At 46.1% G+C, this 19,175-nt stretch overlaps 1 protein-coding gene across 3 annotated transcripts in view; it reads right to left on the bottom strand.

Annotated features, from left to right (window-relative positions):
• The window catches only part of bsdc1 (BSD domain containing 1), a 46,359-nt gene extending 38,898 nt beyond the window's left edge, over positions 1-7,461 (bottom strand). Inside the window, exons 1-2 of one of the 3 annotated variants that reach the window (XM_063034742.1) lie at positions 7,405-7,461; positions 3,524-3,587 (exon numbers count right to left, since the gene is read on the bottom strand). In XM_063034742.1, coding sequence (XP_062890812.1) covers positions 3,524-3,587; positions 7,405-7,415 — 75 coding nt within the window. In that variant the 5' untranslated portion in view covers positions 7,416-7,461. The remainder of the gene's footprint in view (positions 1-3,523; positions 3,588-7,404) is intronic. The other 2 variants (XM_063034743.1, XM_063034744.1) reach the window with 2 other exon arrangements.
• Positions 7,462-19,175: the final 11,714 nt, after the last annotated feature.

Here is a 19,175-nt window from a genome sequence, read left to right as displayed (position 1 = left end):
CAATCTACACCTCTAATCTCATCTCACTGATTAGAACACCTGACTCCAAATAGACTGTGTAGAAAGTATTACCCCAGAGGTTTACACTTTTTTGAACCCAGACTGTGATTGTTTAAATGGTGTATTCAGTATTGATGAGTAGTGCAATTGTTTTGTTACTAGTTTAGGCAGATTGTGTTTATCTACTATTGTGACTTAGATGAAGATCAGACATTTTATAAGTAATTAATGCTGAAAAACGGATAATTGCAAAGGGTTCAAACTTTTTTTTGCAACTGTGTAGTGCACTGTAATCTTTTAATCAAAACACAAACATCGTATGTGGACGCTGCAGGTCTGCCATTATTTGTTGTTGTTCAACAGTTGATTCAGGAATTCTCCTGACACCACTGCTTTTGTTAGTCTGCAGAATTTATATTTTCATTCTATAAATGGTATCTAAAAGTTTTTATTGTTAAGTACATATGTGTGATGAACAAGTGTAAGACAAGGACTGCTTACCAGTTGCACATAAATTCTGAGTCATAAATAATGGCATTCCCAAGCTATCTGATTATATAATCCAAAACCCTTCCATCCCTAAAGCATTTCTGACAAGGGGTACTCAGCCTGTACTAAAAATTTTAAAAGTTCATGTATAATTTATATAGAGACACCTTTATTGCAAGCCTAAGGGCCAAGGCTACAACTCGCACTTTGATCAATAAAGATTGTACGCAGAGCCTATTACAATGCCTTGTTTGGTGGAGTCACTGTTCAGAGCTTGAGAAAACGAAGGCCTCTCCTCCCTATTCTACACTGCATTTGAAAGTGCTCCTGCTTTGATTTTTACTATCAGTACTAATGGTTTACAAAAACTAATATTTATATTGCATAAGCAAACACTTTCAGCTGTATATAACTTTTAATACAATCCCTAACCCTAATACACATTATTGGCAACTTAATTGTAGAAGAGATTCTTCCTCCTCAGACTAGAAAAAAGATGAAAATTTAAGAAGAAAGGCAGATGTTGGAAATCTGAAATGAAAACAGAAAATGGAGATGCACAGGTGAAGCAGCATCTCTGGAGAAGGAATTTGTTCATATTTGGGTCAAAGACCTTTAGTTACAACTAGATAACAGGGTGACCCGTTGGGGCACCCTTTGAGAGAAGGGTAGTGCAGTCTGATGTGACCAGAATGAAGATTAAATTTTCCTGAATGCTATTTGTATCGCTGCGCTTTGGAAACTGAAGTAGAAAACATCAGTTTATTAAAGAAGAATGACACGTAGCAAAGCAAATATAGCTGATCCTCATTTAACGAAGGACACTTTTGATGGCATTATTTCTGGTTTATCTGCCACCCTTGTGCCTCTCGTTGTCATTCTGGAGACATGCAGCCTTTTCATCCCCCGTCTCTTCAGCTTTTCTGCTGTTTGTTGTTTGTCTCTGATCCTGGAGACGTGCATGCCTCTCCTCCTCTGTCTCTTCTTCCCTCATCTTTTTTTGTCCTGACTCTTTGATCCTGGAGTCATGCGGCCCTGGCCTCATTTGATTCTTTTTCTCTCCCTCTCCTTGCTGCTTCCCAACGACATTTGGCATCATCTCTTGACCATAATGTTCCCCTTCCCTTTCCACGCAGCATAATTAGGCTGACCATTTTTTTTACCCTAATGCTGGATAGAAGATACGAAGCAGTAACACCAAAGGATGCTGATTATTCTTGGTGATGTGGTTGGCACTCTCCTAAATGGACATGATATAGTCACCGCTGTCCTTTGACTGCAGCAAAGGGTTTTATGGGTGTCTCGAAGTATGTCATTACAATAAGATTTAATTATCTCTTATCGATGGGTGGCAGTTAGACCTGTCCCAATCATACACATGCTGATGGGGATTAGCAGAATGTGACCCCGCGAAACAGAGCTGCCCTGCCCTTTTGCTCCGGTAGGTGTCGCTGCTGAGGCTGGCCGTGCGCATGCGTCGGGCTGTTGCGTCCCGACTTCCATGATGGCCGATCGGGTCTCAGGATAAAAGGAGAACTGTTTATTTTGGTGAATGAGCAATTTTATATGAATATATAACCCTGAACTTTGCCTGCATTCTGTAAGTTAGCGCATTTTAATTCTATTTAGCCAAAAAAGTGCCACTGTAATGCACCATTTGCGCTAATTGGACAAACAGACAGTGCATGAGAGTTTTAGTAGTATATAGACTAATTATTTGTTGTGACACACGGTCATCACCTGAAACATTTGCAGTGTTGTGTGGCCTGCTCAGTGCTTCCCACATTTTCTCTGTCCAGAATGGGGAGGATGTTTGCCTGACTGAACACAGAATGAGGAGAAACTTCTCCACTCAGACAGTGTGAATCTGTGGAATACAGTGGAGAGTTGTCATCCATTTCACTCCAAACTGAGACCAATAGATCACGGATCAAAGAGAAGTCAAAAATTAAGAGGGAAGGAAAATAGCTTTGATGAAAAACCATGAATAACAGAAGCTCAAGGAGGCGAGACCCATCTCTGCTCCTAATTCTTATATTCTAAATTCACAGCTGAAAAAGTAAAGGCCTTTTAAAGCAAATAAAATGTTGGATCTGATTTCACCAATGATAGTTAAAAATGATCTGGATTAGCCATGATAAAAGGCCAGTTTGTGGATAAAATTCAAGTACACAGCCAATTTGGATTTGACAGGCCACACGCACACATGCAATGATGACTCCAGCAAATCGCTGGAGCACAACTGGCAGCTGTTGAAAGATCATTCACACACTTGCTGACAGCATGACCTTCACTGCTTTCTTCCAACCTTGTTCTAAGACTGAGACCAATGCCTTATTAAAAAAGCTTTTTGCAAGGGTGACATGGTAGGGTAGCAGCCCACTGCTTTCAGCAGCCAGCCAGCAATCACCGATCCAGGTGAAGGTCTGTAAGCAGTTTGTGTCTTCTCCCTGTGGGTTTCCCAAAGTGCTCCAGTCTCCTCCCACAGTCCAAAGACGTACGGGTTAGGGTTAGTGAATTGTGGGCATGCTACGTTGGTGCTGAAAGCACAGCCACACTTGTGAACCGCCCAGCACAATCCTCACCGAGTTAATTTGGCACAAACAATACATTTCACTGGATGCTTTGAAGGTTTAATGTACACGTGACAAATAAAACCAATCTTTGAATGGTCAAAAGTTTACACGCACTTACCTTCTTTCATAAACTTATATATTAAAAAAAATCTTTTTCTTTTTAAATCTTTTTATTATATTATTGAAAAATAACACGAGTACGTCAAAGTAAACAACACTTACAGTGTTTCAAGGAAAAAAAAACATTATTTTAAGGATTGAAAAATTTTGGTGATAATAAAAAACCCTACTAAGCAGAAAGAGTGGGGAAAAAAAACCCATTAGGTGTACAACCCGGAGCCATGCATCATTACAAAAAGCTTCTAAAGATAAACATCAAACCGCCAGCAGGGAAAAAACAATCTTTACAGTTCTTACTACCATATTTATTATAACATTAAAGAGGCTTCTTCACTTACCTTTTCTTTGACCGATTGGAGACTTTCTTGTATCCAGCTGCCCCACCAACTCCCACCGGATTCCCTGCAAGGGAAGATAGTCCTCTAATTCAAATTTTAAATAAAATAAAAGATAACATGTTTTCCTGTGTTTTGCAATATCCTATATCCCATTTTCTTTTGGAAACTGAATTTTGAACCATGACATGAAAAAATGCATGTCATGTATATTTTAGAAATGCACTACAGAACAAGAGAGAAACTTGCAGCTAGAACCCTCATTTACCAGATTCAGGATCTTGGCAAAACTACGTAGGGAAGTTAAAGAATCCAAGTAATACTAAGGGAAAACCGTAAAGTCAAAACTATTTTAGCATTCTGAACCAAAACCCAAAGTAATGGTGAAAATCCAGAATCAAATCACTAACTGTGCATCCATGAACAGCAAGACCAAGTTAAAACTGAGAGCAAAGCAAAAACAAAACAGAAATCTGATTGTGCACCTGCGTACAGTGCCAGGACAGGGCATTCCCCATGATATACAGTATTCAAATTGCTGACCATACACCCAGTTCGTAAGGAGTTATGGACAGCTCTTCAGAGTCTTAGAGACTTCAAGATTTTAAAAAATCACAGCAAAAACTTTCAAATCATCAGAAAACATTTCATTATACCTTAAAAATGAAAAAAAACTTGTACCAAAGACTTTTAAGCATCAAATCAATGCAACTTTAAACTTGAGACAGAAGGTTCTGCAGGTGATCAAAGTACATACATGTCACCATACACAACCCTGAGATTCGTTTTCTTGTGGGCATACTCAATAAATCCATAATAGAATACTAACCATAACAGAATCAATGAAAAATCGCACCAGCTTGGGCATTCAACCAGAGTGCAAAAGGCAACACTGCACTGAAACTACTGCCCTGAAACTCCTGCCCTAAAACAAACTGTGCAAATACAAAAAGAAATAGTAATAAATAATAAGCAATAAATATTGAGACCATGGGATGAAGAGTCCTTGAAAGTGAGTCCGTAGGCTACGGGAACATTTCAATGATGGGTGAGTGAAGTTGAGTGAAATTATCCCCTTCGGTTCAAGAGCATGATGGCTGAGGGGTAAAAACTGTTTCTGAACCAGGTGGTGCGAGTCCTGAGGCTGTGAGAACAGATCAGTGATGGGGGTGAGTGGTATTAATTGTTCCTGAACCTGGTGGTGAGTAATCTTGAGCAACACACATAAAATGCCGGAGGAACTCAGCAGATCAAATCGCCATCTTCCTTTCCAGTACTGATGAAAGGTCTTGGCCTGAAACGTCAACTGTTTATTCCTCACCACAGAAGCTGCAGCATCTTGAATGTGTTTTTTAAACACTCAGACCAGCACTTTTTTATGTTTTGCACCTAGCATTAAGGTATAAGTGGAAGTCTCTCTCACTCTTATTGAAGGTACAAGAGTATTAAGAGTGATACTGAACACTACTGCGGACAAACAGCAAATAACCAGCAACACGGTGACAATGTGAAACCAACACAGACAGGCAAGTATCCAGATTCTAATTACGCTCAAGGTGATGCTGTGAAAACTACAGACCACAGATTTCCGCAGCACACCAACATCAAACAAAGTGGAAATCCAATTTTTTTTTCAATTTCTGTATTTTTCAGGAGTAAGCACTGCCAGCAAGGCCCGATTGAACTTGCCCTTACAAAGCTGAGACATGAAAAGCTAATTCTTTCTGGTAAAGTAATCCCACATTCGGCTGTCTTGGGAAGAATAGGATTTATTCCCAGTGATAACCAAATGCAATGTATTTACATGGAAAGGTGGTGTGTGTTTTGAAGGGGAGCTTGCACATGGTTTTACACACAAGGACAACACGATTGTTAAATGTAAACAGTATTTACAACCTGTTCTGTTATTCCAGCAAACAAGTGCTCAAGGGCTGAAAGAAAATTGCTGAAAGCAAAGAAACAGTGGATTCAACAGCTCACTTGAAAGCAATCAGATCCACTTCTCTAGTTGCAATCCTGTCTCTTTTACAACAAAGACTTTCACACTTTCTCAAAACAAATTTGAAAATAGTATTAAATGCTGAGCTGGTCAACACCATCCACAATCTGTTCATAAAAATAATATCGAATGTTTATTATAAAGGGAGATTATTTTTGTTAAATGTTACCGCAAATGAATCCTACTGTTTAACATCACAAAGTGTTCCTTCCCCACCACTGACATTAGACTCAGCAGTTGTAGTTCCCCAGTGTGGTCCTGAGGCTCTTAAATAAAGCCACAGCTTTCGTCACCCTCCAATTCTCTGGTACCCCACCTGTGGCTAAAGATAATCTCATTATCTCTGCCAGGGCCCCTCAAATGTCTTCCCTAGCTTCTCAGAAAGGGATAGGGTACAATTGATAAGGCCCAGAGATTTCTCCACTAATTGTGCTTTAAGAGCACCAGCACCTCCTCTCTTGTAATGGGAATACGTTCCAGTACATCACTATTCCTTCCAGCAATTGTTCAGCTTCCATGACCCTCTCCATAGAAGTACAGATGAAAAATATTCACTTCAAACTTTGCCAGTCTTCTGTGGCACCACACATAAACAACCAGATTGATCCTACAGGGGTCAGTTCTTCCCTCCTGACTTGGTCATTCTATCTTCTTCCCCCTCCTGTCCGGCAGATTACAAGCACTTATCACCAGACTACATCTTGCTACTTTCAGAGCCTTGAACAGACCTCATACGTTAGAGATCTCCCAGTTTAACTAGTCAAGGCCATTGAAGTATATTGTTTAACAGCACTACAATTTCTCTGTAACTACTGAGCTAAATCCTTCTTATTATCTTGATGTACGCATGTATGGCCCAGTCTGCCCAAATAGTATGTTTTTCACCGTTTCTCAGCACGTGTGACAATAATAAATAAATTCCAATTCCAAAATTTCCAGTTACCCTGTTGCTCGTAATATAATTTTTTAAATCTCGCAGGATTCTCCTTTATTTTATTTGTCAAAGCAATCTCACGTACTCCCTGTGACCTTCCGATTTCCCTGTCAAGTGAATTCCTACATCTCTTGTACTCCAGAAGGGATTCGCTTCATCCCAGCTGTCTATCTCTGATAAGCATACTCATTTTCCAGGCCAGCTCCTCAAACAGGAGTCCTGACTCAGCCCAGCCTTGCCTTTCATTCTAACAGCAACATGGTGTTTCTGAACACCCTCATCTCACTTCTAAAAGCCTCTCACTTGCCAGACCTCCAATCACTTGCAGATTCTCCATCTGAAGACGAGAACCTTTCAGTCATTACCCATATAATTTTCTAACAAAATTTATGATTTAATTCACCCTCTCTGTTACATCACTCTCTTTCCTCATCCTGCTCACTCCAGAACCCCTCCCTCATACCCTCTTACTCTAGAATCCTCCCTTGACCACATCACTCCAGAACTCCTCTCTTTCCCTCCCTCTCCCCCTCACTCTAGAACCCTCCCTCGCCCCCCTCATTCCAGAACCCTCCCTCACTCCAGAATCCTCGCTCCAGAACTCTCCCTCGTCCCCCACTCCAGAACTCTCGCTCATCCCCCCCACTCCAGAACTCTCCGTCGTACCCCTCACCTCAGAACCCTCCATCGTCCCCCTCACCTCAGAACCCTCCATCGTCCCCCTCACTCCAGATCCCTCCTTCATCCACCCTCACTCCAGAACTCTCCTTCCACCCCCTCCGTCCAAACCCTCCTTCCTTACCCGCTTTCCATAACCGTCCCACAGAACTACCTCCCTTTTATTCCCCTCCCGTCTTTCCCCTCAATATTCAACCCTACCTATCCCTCCCTTCCTACCCTCCTCCCTCAGACGGAGGGGGAATTCCCCGACTTCTGACGTTTTCCACTCACCCGTCCGCCATCTTCCCTAGATGATGTCATCGACAACTTGACCTTTTACCCCACATCACGTGCTCTCCCCTGGACAGTTTCAATTCAGGCCGGATTGCGCCTGCGCATAGTCCTAGGTATTGGACGTCACCGTATTTTGTTTCTCGTGTACTGTACGTAAATTATGTTGATATATGTAAATTAGGCAGAATAGGTAATTGTGTATATTTTATGTGCACAGTTCATCTACCTTTGCGCATTGGATGCTTGTCAGTGTTTATGTATAGTTTGCATTATTTCTATTTTATTTCGTTCTTTTCCTGTAGATGTCTGAAAGATTATAAATCTCAATATATGGTAACATTTACGTCCTCTGATAATAATTTTTGCTTTGAGCTTTTAAACACACACCCCGCTATGATCTTGACAGACCCACTGCTGATAATACCCACCCACTGCCCTCACCCCGTGCCCTAGTTTTTCCATTGAATCCTGCTTACCTACGAGAAGAAGATTTTGGCCAAGCACCAGCAGTGCCTACTAGGTACTCTACCACCACCCCCACGTCCTGACCTGGCATCACCCACACTGGCACTCTCTCCACCCAGTTCATCCAGCCACATGCACCCTAGACATCACCCTGGCTTCCATAAAGTTAAAGTAGAAGAAGATTTTACAGAATCTGACACCACCTCAACTGTAACACTCAATTTAAAAGCTGAAACTACATAAGTGTCTATCTATCACCATCTCTGCCCAGCTCTGTCACCATCTCTGTTGAGCTGTATCACCATCTCTGCTGAACTCTGTCACCCTGTCGAGCTCTTGTCTATCACCATCTCTGTCAAGCTCTACCTATCACCATCTCTGTCGAACTCTGTCACCATCTCTGTCGAACTCTGTCTATCACCCTCTGTCGAGCTCTATCTATCACCATCTCTGTCGAACTCTGTCACCATCTGTCAAGCTCTACCTATCACCATCTCTGTCGAGCTCTACCTATCACCATCTCTGTCGAACTCTGTCACCATCTCTGTCGAGCTCTATCACTATCTCTGTCGAGCTCTATCTATCACCATCCCTGTCGAGCTCTATCACCATCTCTGTCGGACCCTGTCTATCACCATCTCTGTCGAGCTCTGTCTATCACCATCTCTGTCGAGCTCTATCACCATCTCTGTCGAACTCTGTCTATCACCATCTCTGTCGAGCTCTATCTATCACCATCTCTGTCGAACTCTGTCACCATCTGTCAAGCTCTACCTATCACCATCTCTGTCGAGCTCTACCTATCACCATCTCTGTCGAACTCTGTCACCATCTCTGTCGAGCTCTATCACTATCTCTGTCGAGCTCTATCTATCACCATCCCTGTCGAGCTCTATCACCATCTCTGTCGAACTCTGTCTATCACCATCTCTGTCGAGCTCTATCACCATCTCTGTTGAGCTCTGTCTATCACCTTCTGTCGAGCTCTATCACTATCTCTGTCGAGCTCTACCTATCACCATCTCTGTCGAACTCTGTCACCATCTCTGTCGAGCTCTATCACTACCTCTGTCGAGCTCTATCTATCACCATCTCTGTCGAGCTCTATCACCATCTCTGTCGAGCTCTGTCTATCACCACCTCTGTCGAGCTCTATCACCATCTCTGTCGAACTCTGTCTATCACCATCTCTGTCGAGCTCTATCACCATCTCTGTCGAACTCTGTCTATCACCATCTCTGTCGAGCTCTATCACCATCTCTGTCGAGCTCTGTCTATCACCATCTCTGTCGAGCTCTGTCTATCACCATCTCTGTCGAGCTCTATCACCATCTCCGTCGAGCTCTATCTATCACCATCTCTGTCAAGCTCTATCACCATCTCTGTCGAGCTCTTTTCTATCACCATCTCTGTCAAGCTCTATCACCATCTCTGTCGAGCTCTTGTCTATCACCATCTCTGTTGAGCCCTCCTCAGGTCCACCACCAGCTCCTTAGTCTTTTTCACATTAAGCTGCAGATAATTCTGCTCACACCATGTGACAAAGTTTCCTACCATAGCCCTGTACTCAGCCTCATCTCCCTTGCTGATGCATCCAACTATGGCAGAGTCATCAGAAAACTTCTGAAGATGACAAGACTCTGTGCAGTAGTTGAAGTCCGAGGTGTAAATGGTGAAGAGAAGGGGAGACAAGACAGTCCCCTGTGGAGCCCCAGTGCTGATCGCTCTGCCAGACACACAGTGTTGCAAGCACACGTACTGTGGTCTGCCAGTCAGGTAATCAAGAATCCATGATACCAGGGAAGCATATGTGTATGTGGAAAGGAATGTGTATGAATATACAAACACTAGCATGTAACTACCATTATAGAAAGTGGTTTAGTTTTTATAGTGCAGTGCAGTGATGGAGATAACCGATAGAGGGGGTGGCAGAGCCAACTGGAGTGGTTGATTAGTTAAACTGCCTGAAGAAGAAACCTCTAAGATGGCGTGAAGTTTTTCTTTAAATAGCCCTATAGTGCCATTAAAGAGAGGGGAGCTTTCGGAAAAGGCAGCTTGCAGGTTGGGTCGTGTCCGCACTAGTTTCCTCTTTGAGTTGAAAATGTACGATCACGGCCCGTGGACTACAATAACCTTTCCGTTTTAGACCGAAACAGTCACACTCACTTCCAGACTTTAGACGCAGTTTTCACACCACGGAAGAGGTACTGTGCTTATCTCCTGAGGAGAGAGGAAGTGGACTAAGTGGATATTTTCTAGAGTTTAACAAGATTAGGGGTGATCTCTCTGAAACATAGGAAACTCTTACATAACATAACCTGCAGAGAGGGTATTCCCCTAGATGAGAGTTTAGCACTGGGGTCACATTCAGAATCCGAATCAGCTTTCTCATCACTGACATACGTCATGTAATTTGTTTTACAGCTGCAGTACAGTGCAGTAATAAAATTTACCATAAATTACAGTGAATCGTGCAAAAAAAGAGCAAAATTGTGAGACAGTGATCTTGGGTTCATGGACCATTCAAAAATATGATGACAGAGATATCTTCCCTGAGGGTAGTGATGAAAAGAGGGATCTTCAGGGTCCTGTACCTCCTCCCTGATGGTAGTGATGAGAAGAGGTGTCTTCAGGCTCCTGTCCCTCCTTCCTGATGATAGTGATGAGAAGAGGGGTCTTCAGGCTCCTGTCCCTCCTCCCTGATGGTAGTGATGAGAAGAGGGGTCTTCAGGCTCCTGTCCCTCCTCCCTGATGGTAGCAATGGGAAGAGGGCATGTGTTAGGTGGTGGTGGTCCTTAATGAGAGATGCCACTTTCTAAAGGCATTGTCTTTTGAAGATGTCTTTGAAGCTGGGGAGGCTAGTGCCCATGGTAGAGCTGGCTGAGTTTGCAACCCTCTTGCAGCTTTTTCTGTTCCTGTAGGTTAGAGCCGCCGTACCAGACGGTGATGTAACCAGTCAGAACACTCTCCACGGTACATCTGAATAAGGAATAGGCATAAGGGATGGGATTTGGGAAGGAATTTCTTCAGGATGGTATATATTTCAACTACTCTACTCCAGAGGCTGTTGAGGCTCAGTCAGTGAGTTAATTTAAGACATAGACGTATGTTTTTCTGGGTGTTAAGGGAATTTAGGAACATGAAATATACAGGAGGAGAGTACTGTCATACCATCATATGCACATCTATACTCACATCATTCTACGGTAGAGAGTTTCCGAGCAAGCTGCATCTCCGCTTGGCACACAAGCTGCACTGGGGTGGAGGGGAGGTCAAACCTGCCCGAAGTATCACAGCACCAGCCTACCCACCATCAAGGAAGGAAGGATCCCACCCACCCTGCTCATAGACTGTTTGTCCCACTCCCATCAGGGAGGAGGCTTTGTAGAATCTACGCCAGGACCACCAGACTCAAAAACAGTTGCTTTCCCCCAAGCAGCAAGATTTATCAACACCTCCAGCCACTAACCCACCCCTCCACACCCCCAACCACCACTACTGTATCATTTCCTGTCAGTCACCTTATGTACAGACACTCCTGTGCCTAGTGTCACTTTATGTACATACAATCAATCAATGCCTATAAGCTATCTTGTGTCTTTATTATTGTGTTCTTTATCTTTTAGTGTTTGGTGCTGCATCAGACCCGGAATAACAATGATTTTGATCTTCTTTACACTTGTGTACAGGAAATAACATTAAACGATCTTGAATCTTGATGCATGGTGCAGCAGGTTTCAGGGACAGATGTCAGACTCTTGCCCCTAACTCCTATTGATGCCAGTAAGTCAGACTGGTTTTGATTGCCTCCGCATTTCTGTGTATAAGTCACAGACCTCAGTAACTTCAGATCAGATCTGTGTTTGTATTTCCATTATTGGATTAAATATTTGAAGATATTGGACTGGTTATGTAAAAAGTTCCAGGCTGACAGTGAAATAAACCACATCAAACTCTGGTAAATTGAATTGGAATTGTTTCAATAAGACCAAAACCATAAGGTAAAATGAAACAGAGTTGAAGTAGAACAGGGATCCCCAACCCAGGATCCATTAACCCCTTGCTAAATGGTATTGGTTGGGAACTCCTGGTCTAGAGGTATTTTCTCATGATTATTATAACCACTAAATTTCAGCTGTGAAAGGGATTATCAGTAAAGTGCCCAGTCGGGAAGAATTTGCCTGTGGAAGATATTATCAGCAAAGTGCCCCAGTCAGAAAGAATTCAGCTGTGAAAGGGATTATCAGTAAAGTGACCCAGTCCAGAATAATTTATCAGCTTTACAGCTCTATCCAGTTCAGATCTGAACACATCAGATTGAACGAAGGAAGAAGGTAAATTCTTATCCTGTGTTTGATTTCCTTCCTTGTGGAAATCCCCTGTGGGTAATGGGTGAAGCAGTCATCTTTCATTGGTCCATTACAGTGGTATGAAATAACATTTTAAACATAATAATAATAATTCATAATGACAAGAGATTCTGCAAATGTTGGAAATCCAGAGCAGCACACACAATTGCTTGAAGAACTCAGCAGGTCGGGCAGCGTCTATGGAGAGGAATACATAGTCAGTGTTTCAGGCCAAGCAACAGACATAAAATGCTAGAGGAACTCGGCAGGTCAGGTAGCATCTATGGAAATGAATAAACAGTCGATGTTTCAGGCCAAGACCCTTCATCAGGATTCATATGGTTGGCTGTTTATTCTCCGAATTCAACAACAGTTCAGTGAAAGTGTGAATGGCAAATTCTTACCCTCAAACTACAGTAACATTTATTCATTTACTTCCTTCAGCTTACTTTTATTGATGCACAATTTGGTGTTGTTCTCTCTGCATATCGGGTGTTTGATGGTCTTGTTTTTGATGAGTCCTTCTGGGTTTCATTGTTTTGGGCCTGCCCGTGAGGAGGCTGGAGTCAAGGTTGTATAATGTATACATACTTTGATAACATACGTACTTTGAACTTTAGCTTAGCAAAACAATCCAGGATTTTTCACAAGATTGACAAATAAAGTCTGACAGAGAACTGCACAAAAGGACACTCTCCAATCTACTGGGTCCCCGTAACCATTGTGCCAGTGAAGTAGATACACTCGAAGTGAATGGGAAGGATTTAGAGCATCTGAGTAGCTGAGAATTGGGCCAGCATCAGCAGTACTGTACACTAGCATCTGTAACGTCACAGCCAGAAACACCCCTCAATCCACTGAACCCAACTTCAATGAGCAAACACATCTAAAGCTGAGCCAAGCAGCACAGAAAGTGAAGGGCCCAGCTGCAGTACAGGGCTGCATGCATGGTAAAATGCAAAATTAGTGTGCAACAGACCTGCGAAGGAGGAAACAATAAATTAGAGTGTAGCTCTCCAGCAGTGCCACATCTAGTTGTAAATGGTGGCAGATAATCAAACCAGTAACATGAGAAAGAACTGCAAGCCAGCTCCATTCTCAGTGACGGTGAGGCCCAGTATTTGTTAAAGAACAGTCTAAAAAGTCACAACCGCATGCCTCTCCGGATGCTGGATGAACAATTCACCAGGCTGCCTACTGCGCAGGGTCTCCCAGCCTGGGGTTCAAACACCCCTCAGTTAATGGTAGGGGCCCACAGCATCCAAAAAGGTTTGGGAACCCTGCTCCTGAGGTCCTCACCATCCAGGTGCCAGACCTTATTATAGCCTTGGCCAAAAAGAGCCAATTTTCAGAGAGTCGATACTGATGGCCCGCAGAACAAGTGTGGCAGCAAGGAGCCTCGGTGAAGCTAAACATTAAGGTGAAAATTCACTGGCTCAAAGGGAGGTGGACTTGTTTGGCATGAATATTGATTTCTCCTTACGGTAGACAAATTTCCCCCACTCTCCTTAGTCATAGTCATAGTCATAGTCATAGTCATAGTCATACTTTATTGATCCCGGGGGAAATTGGTTTTCATTACAGTTGCACCATAAATAATAAATAGTAATAGAACCATAAATAGTTAAATAGTAATATGTAAATTATGCCAGTAAATTATGAAATAAATCTAGGACCAGCCTATCGGCTCAGGGTGTCTGACCCTCCAAGGGAGGAGTTGTAAAGTTTGATGGCCACAGGCAGGAATGACTTCCTATGACACTCTGTGTTGCATCTCGGTGGAATGAGTCTCTGGCTGAATGTACTCCTGTGCCCAACCAGTACATTATGTAGTGGATGGGAGACATTGTACAAGATGGCATGCAACTTGGACAGCATCCTCTTTTCAGACACCACCGTCAGAGAGTCCAGTTCCATCCCCACAACATCACTGGCCTTATGAATGAGTTTGTTGATTCTGTTGGTGTCTGCTACCCTCAGCCTGCTGCCCCAGCACACAACGGCAAACATGATCGCACTGGCCACCACAGACTCGTAGAACATCCTCAGCATCGTCCGGCAGATGTTAAAGGACCTCAGTTTCCTCAGGAAATAGAGACGGCTCTAACCCTTCTTGTAGACAGCCTCAGTGTTCCTAGACCAATCCAGTTTATTGTCAATTTGTATCCCCAGGTATTTGTAATCCTCCACCATGTCCACACTGACCCCCTGGATGGAGACAGGGGTCACCAGTACCTTAGCTTTCCTCAGGTCTACCACCAGCTCCTTAGTCTTTTTCACATTAAGCTGCAGATAATTCTGCTCACACCATGTGACAAAGTTTCCTACCGTAGCCCTGTACTCAACCTCATCTCCCTTGCTCATGCATCCAACTATGGCAGAGTCATCCGAAAACTTCTGAAGATGACAAGACTCTGTGCAGTAGTTGAAGTCCAAGGTGTAAATGGTGAAGAGAAAGGGAGACAAGACAGTCCCCTGTGGATCCTCAGTGCTGCTGATCACTCTGTCGGACACACAGTGTTGCAAGCACACGTACTGTGGTCTGCCAGTCAGGTTATCGCCATCACAGTAACACCTGGGATACAACAAGGTTACAGACTGTGCTGATGTTCATGCCAACTGTTCTGATGCTCCACAGCATCTCAGGAATGTCTGTTTCTAAGCTGCCAATCCCCTCAGGGTCACCCATTTCTGAGCCTCATCTCAGGGGCATCTAGACTGAGCTGCCACGTCCATTTCTGAGCCTCCCCCTCAGAGACATCTAGACTGAGCTGCCTCATCTGTCTGAGCCTCCCCCCTCAGATACACCCGTTTCTGAGGCTCTAACCTCAGGAACATCTAGTTTGAGCCACCCCGTCTGTCTGAGCCTCTCCCCTCAGGGACACCCAGTCTGAGTTGCCCCGTCTGTCTGAGCCTCTCCCCTCAGGAACACCCAGTCTGGGCTGCTCCGTCCGTCTGTCCCTCTCACCTCAGGGACACCCAGTCTGAGTTGCCCCATCTGTCTGTCCCTCCCACCTCAGGGACACCCAGTCTGAGTTGCCCCGTCCGTCTGTCCCTCTCACCTCAGGGACACCCAGTCCGAGTTGCCCCGTCCGTCTGTCCCTCTCACCTCAGGGACACCCAGTCCGAGATGTCCCGTCTGTCTGTGCCTCCCACCTTCAGTCTGTCTATTGTTCTACACAGCCCAATGGAGTGTGATCCCCATGTGAAGGTTAGTGTGTCTCCACAGGGACAGTGTCATGGTCACTTTATCTGCTGCTGTCCTGGACAGACGTGCCTGGAGACGGGTCATGACATATTCGGGCTGCTTTATCCCTGGTCTGGTCTGGCTCACTCACTACCTGCCACCAGTCCGTCTGCTCTGTCCTCAGGACTCAGCCCATGAATGAACATTGAAATTCCCCACCCAGAGGACAGTCTCAGTCCCCATTACCCCCAGAGATTCCCCGAGGTGTTTCCACACAGGAGAGCATTGATCCATCAGATGAGGTGCTGGCAGTGATCAGGAGGGTCTTCCTTGCCTGTGTTTCATTTGATACCTTGAACACTTGATGGAATCTAGAGTTAATGGGGAGGGCTGCTAGTTTTGCCCTCTTTCAACTGAGAACCACTACCTCCCCCACCCCCGCCACCGCCTCACCACAGACTCCCAGTGTGTCAGGACAGTTTCTGTGAGCTGGGGCAGGACTTTTACAAGGAGCCTGAAGTTCCAGTTCCGTGCGGACGTATTTGTAAGGCTGACGTTTGGCCAAAGTACACATACCTGTGTGGTGGTCTTAATTACAGGTAACATCCTCGGCTGGAAACATCCACTGTTTATTTCCCTCCACAGAAGCTTTCTGAGTTCCCCCAGCACTGTGTGTGTGGTGCTCTGCATTTCCAGCATCTGCACAATCCCTTGTGTTTCTGTTTGTTATCGCAGCGCTTCGCCGAGACTAAATTCAGCTGCTGGGTAGTTCCTAAACCACCCTCAGAAGCATGTCGGTTCTGTGCTCTGGTGGACCAGCCCCCACCGGAGACTGGTAGCGGCTCCTTTAAACGAGGATTCCTTTGTTCAAAACAACCTCATCAGTTAGAGCTTCCGACCGCTGCTGAGGTCGGAAAACCCCAGCGTGTTACTGAGACACGCCCCGCAAATGTGTCCGGCAGCCGGGGCTTTCCAGCCGGCACTGAAGGAAGTGACACCGGGGGAGGGAGCGGGGAGGATTGGGGGAGATAGAGGGAGGGTGAGGTGGAAACGGGAGAGGGAGAGGGGAGGATTGGGTGAGATACAGGGAGGGTGAGGATTGGGGAGATAGAGGGAGGGTGAGGATTGGGGCAGATAGAGGGAGGGTGAGGATTGAGGAGATAAAGGGAGAGTGAGGATTGGGCAGATAGAGGGAGGGTGAGCATTGGGGCAGATAGAGGGAGGGTGAGGATTGGGCAGATAGAGGGAGGTTGAGGTGGAAACGGGAGAGGGGAGGATTGGGGAGATAGAGAGAGGGTGAGGTGGAAACGGGAGAGGGAGAAGGGAGGATTGGGGAGATAGAGGGAGGGTGAGGATTGGGGGAGATAGAGGGAGGGTGAGGATTGGGGAGATAGAGGGAGGGTGAGGTGGAAACGGGAGAGGGAGGGTGAGGATTGGGGAGGGAGGGTGAGGAATGGGGAGATAGCAGCAGGGTGAGGATTGGGGGAGATAGAGGGAGGGTGAGGAATGGGGAGATAGCAGGAGAGTGAGGATTGGGGGAGATAGAGGGAGGGGGAGGATTGGGGAGATAGAGGGAGGGTGAGGATTGGGGCAGATAGAGGGAGGGTGAGGATTGGGGCAGATAGAGGGAGGGTGAGGATTGGGGCAGATAGAGGGAGGGTGAGGATTGGGGAAGATAAAGGGAGGGTGAGGATTGGGGAGATAGAGGGAAGGTGAGGATTGGGGAGATAGAGGGAGGGGAGGATTGGAGAGATAGAGGGAGGGTGAGGATTGGGGGAGACAGAGGGAGGGTGAGGATTGGGGAGATAGAGGGAGGGTGAGGTGGAAACGGGAGAGGGGAGGATTGGGGAGATAGAGGGAGGGTGAGGATTGGGGAGATAGAGGGAGGGTGAGGATTGGGGAGATAGAGGGAGAGTGAGGATTGGGGGAGATAGAGGGAGGGTGAGGATTGGGGAAGATAGAGAGAGGTGAGAATTGGGGAGGTAGAGGGAGAGGGGGGCTTGGGGAGATGCAGGGGGGGAGGATTGGGGGAGATTCAGGAAGGGTGAGAATTGGGGAGGTAGAGGGAGGCTGAGAATTGGGGAGGTAGAGGGAGGGTGAGGTGGAAAAGGGAGAGGGGAGGATTGGGGAGATAGTGGGAGGGTGAGGATTGGGGAGATAGAGGAAGGGTGAGGATTGGGAGAGATAGAGGGAGGGTGAGGATTGGGGGAGCTAGAGGGAGGGTGAGGTGGAAACGGGAGAGGGGAGATAGAAGGAGGGTGAGGATTGGGGAGATAGAGGGAGGGGGAGGATTGGAGAGATAGAGGGAGGGTGAGGATTGGGGGAGACAGAGGGAGGGTGAGGATTGGGGAGATAGAGGGAGGGTGAGGTGGAAACGGGAGAGGGGAGGATTGGGGAGATAGAGGGAGGGTGAGGATTGGGGAGATAGAGGGAGGGTGAGGTGGAAATGGGAGAGGGGAGGATTGGGGAGATAGAGGGAGGGTGAGGATTGGGGAGATAGAGGGAGGGTGAGGATTGGGGAGATAGAGGGAGGGTGAGGATTGGGGAGATAGAGGGAGAGTGAGGATTGGGGGAGATAGAGGGAGGGTGAGGATTGGGGGAGATAGAGGAGGGAGGGTGAGGATGAGGTGGAAACGGGGGAGATAGATGGAGGTGAGAATTGGGAAGATAGAGGGAGGGTGAGGATTGGGAAGATAGAGGGAGGGTGAGAATTGGGGAGGTAGAGGGAGGCTGAGAATTGGGGAGGTAGAGGGAGGGTGAGGTGGAAAAGGGAGAGGGGAGGATTGGGGAGATAGAGGGAGGGTGAGGATTGGGGAGATAGAGGGAGGGTGAGGTGGAAACGGGAGAGGGAGATGGGAGGGGAGTGTTGGAGAGGTTTGAGGCAGGGTTGGGGAGGGCGAGAAGAGGAGTTACCGTGCCTGGAGGTTAGAAACTGGGGGGGGGGATGAAATGGGGAAGGTGGGAGGGAGACCGTGGGTAGAAATACTGGCAAGTAAAGGATGGTGAGAGGATTTGTGGAACGGAGGAGGGAGACCCAAGCACGGTGTGTGAGAACTCTTCCCGAATCTAGTGGCGATATAGTGTTGATATGAAGATGTAAAATCAGCGAGGACTACCGCACGGTCAGGCCCCTCTGGTCGGTGCTACTCTGTTTTTCTGCCGAGTTCCACACACCAAACGAAACTTCTCCTAAATGATTTACAATGAAACCCACGTCCACCGCTTCCGCTGGCTGCATGTTCCACCCTCAAAGTTCAAAGCACATTCATATTCATTATCCAACTATATCAGTGTACTGTATTCAACTTCGAGGTTCATCTTCTTAAATACAAAGAAACCCGACAGAAACCATTCAGAAGAGAAGACCGCCTAACACCCAATGTGCAGAGAGAGAAACTAATCGTGCAAACAATAGAAGTTAGCAAATAGCTTTCAGAACTGAAGTGTACGGAAGTGAGTCCGCGACCACTGGAGCTGATTCAGGCCCATTAGATGCAGACCAAAGCCTACTTTCGGTGCAGAGACGAACCGACCCGGCGCTCACCTTCAGCCATGACAACCTGACCTTTCCAATCTGGCCCAGCATCGGCCAAACCTCAGGTCGTTCCTCGCTCTTCGACCCGGGTCTGGGAAAAGAGGAGCGCCGGGTCTGGGACGGACAGGGCACCGGCTGCAGCGGGTCTAGGAAAGGAGGGGCACCGGCTGCAGCGGGTCTGGGACGGGCGGGGCACCGGCTGCAGCGGGTCTGGGACGGACGGGGCACCGGC

The sequence above is a fragment of the Mobula hypostoma genome, chromosome 28 (assembly GCF_963921235.1).
Source record: "Mobula hypostoma chromosome 28, sMobHyp1.1, whole genome shotgun sequence".
NCBI lineage: Eukaryota > Metazoa > Chordata > Chondrichthyes > Myliobatiformes > Myliobatidae > Mobula > Mobula hypostoma.
The sequence above is the reverse complement of the archived record's forward strand: the minus strand, read 5'-3'. Positions and strand labels throughout refer to the sequence as shown.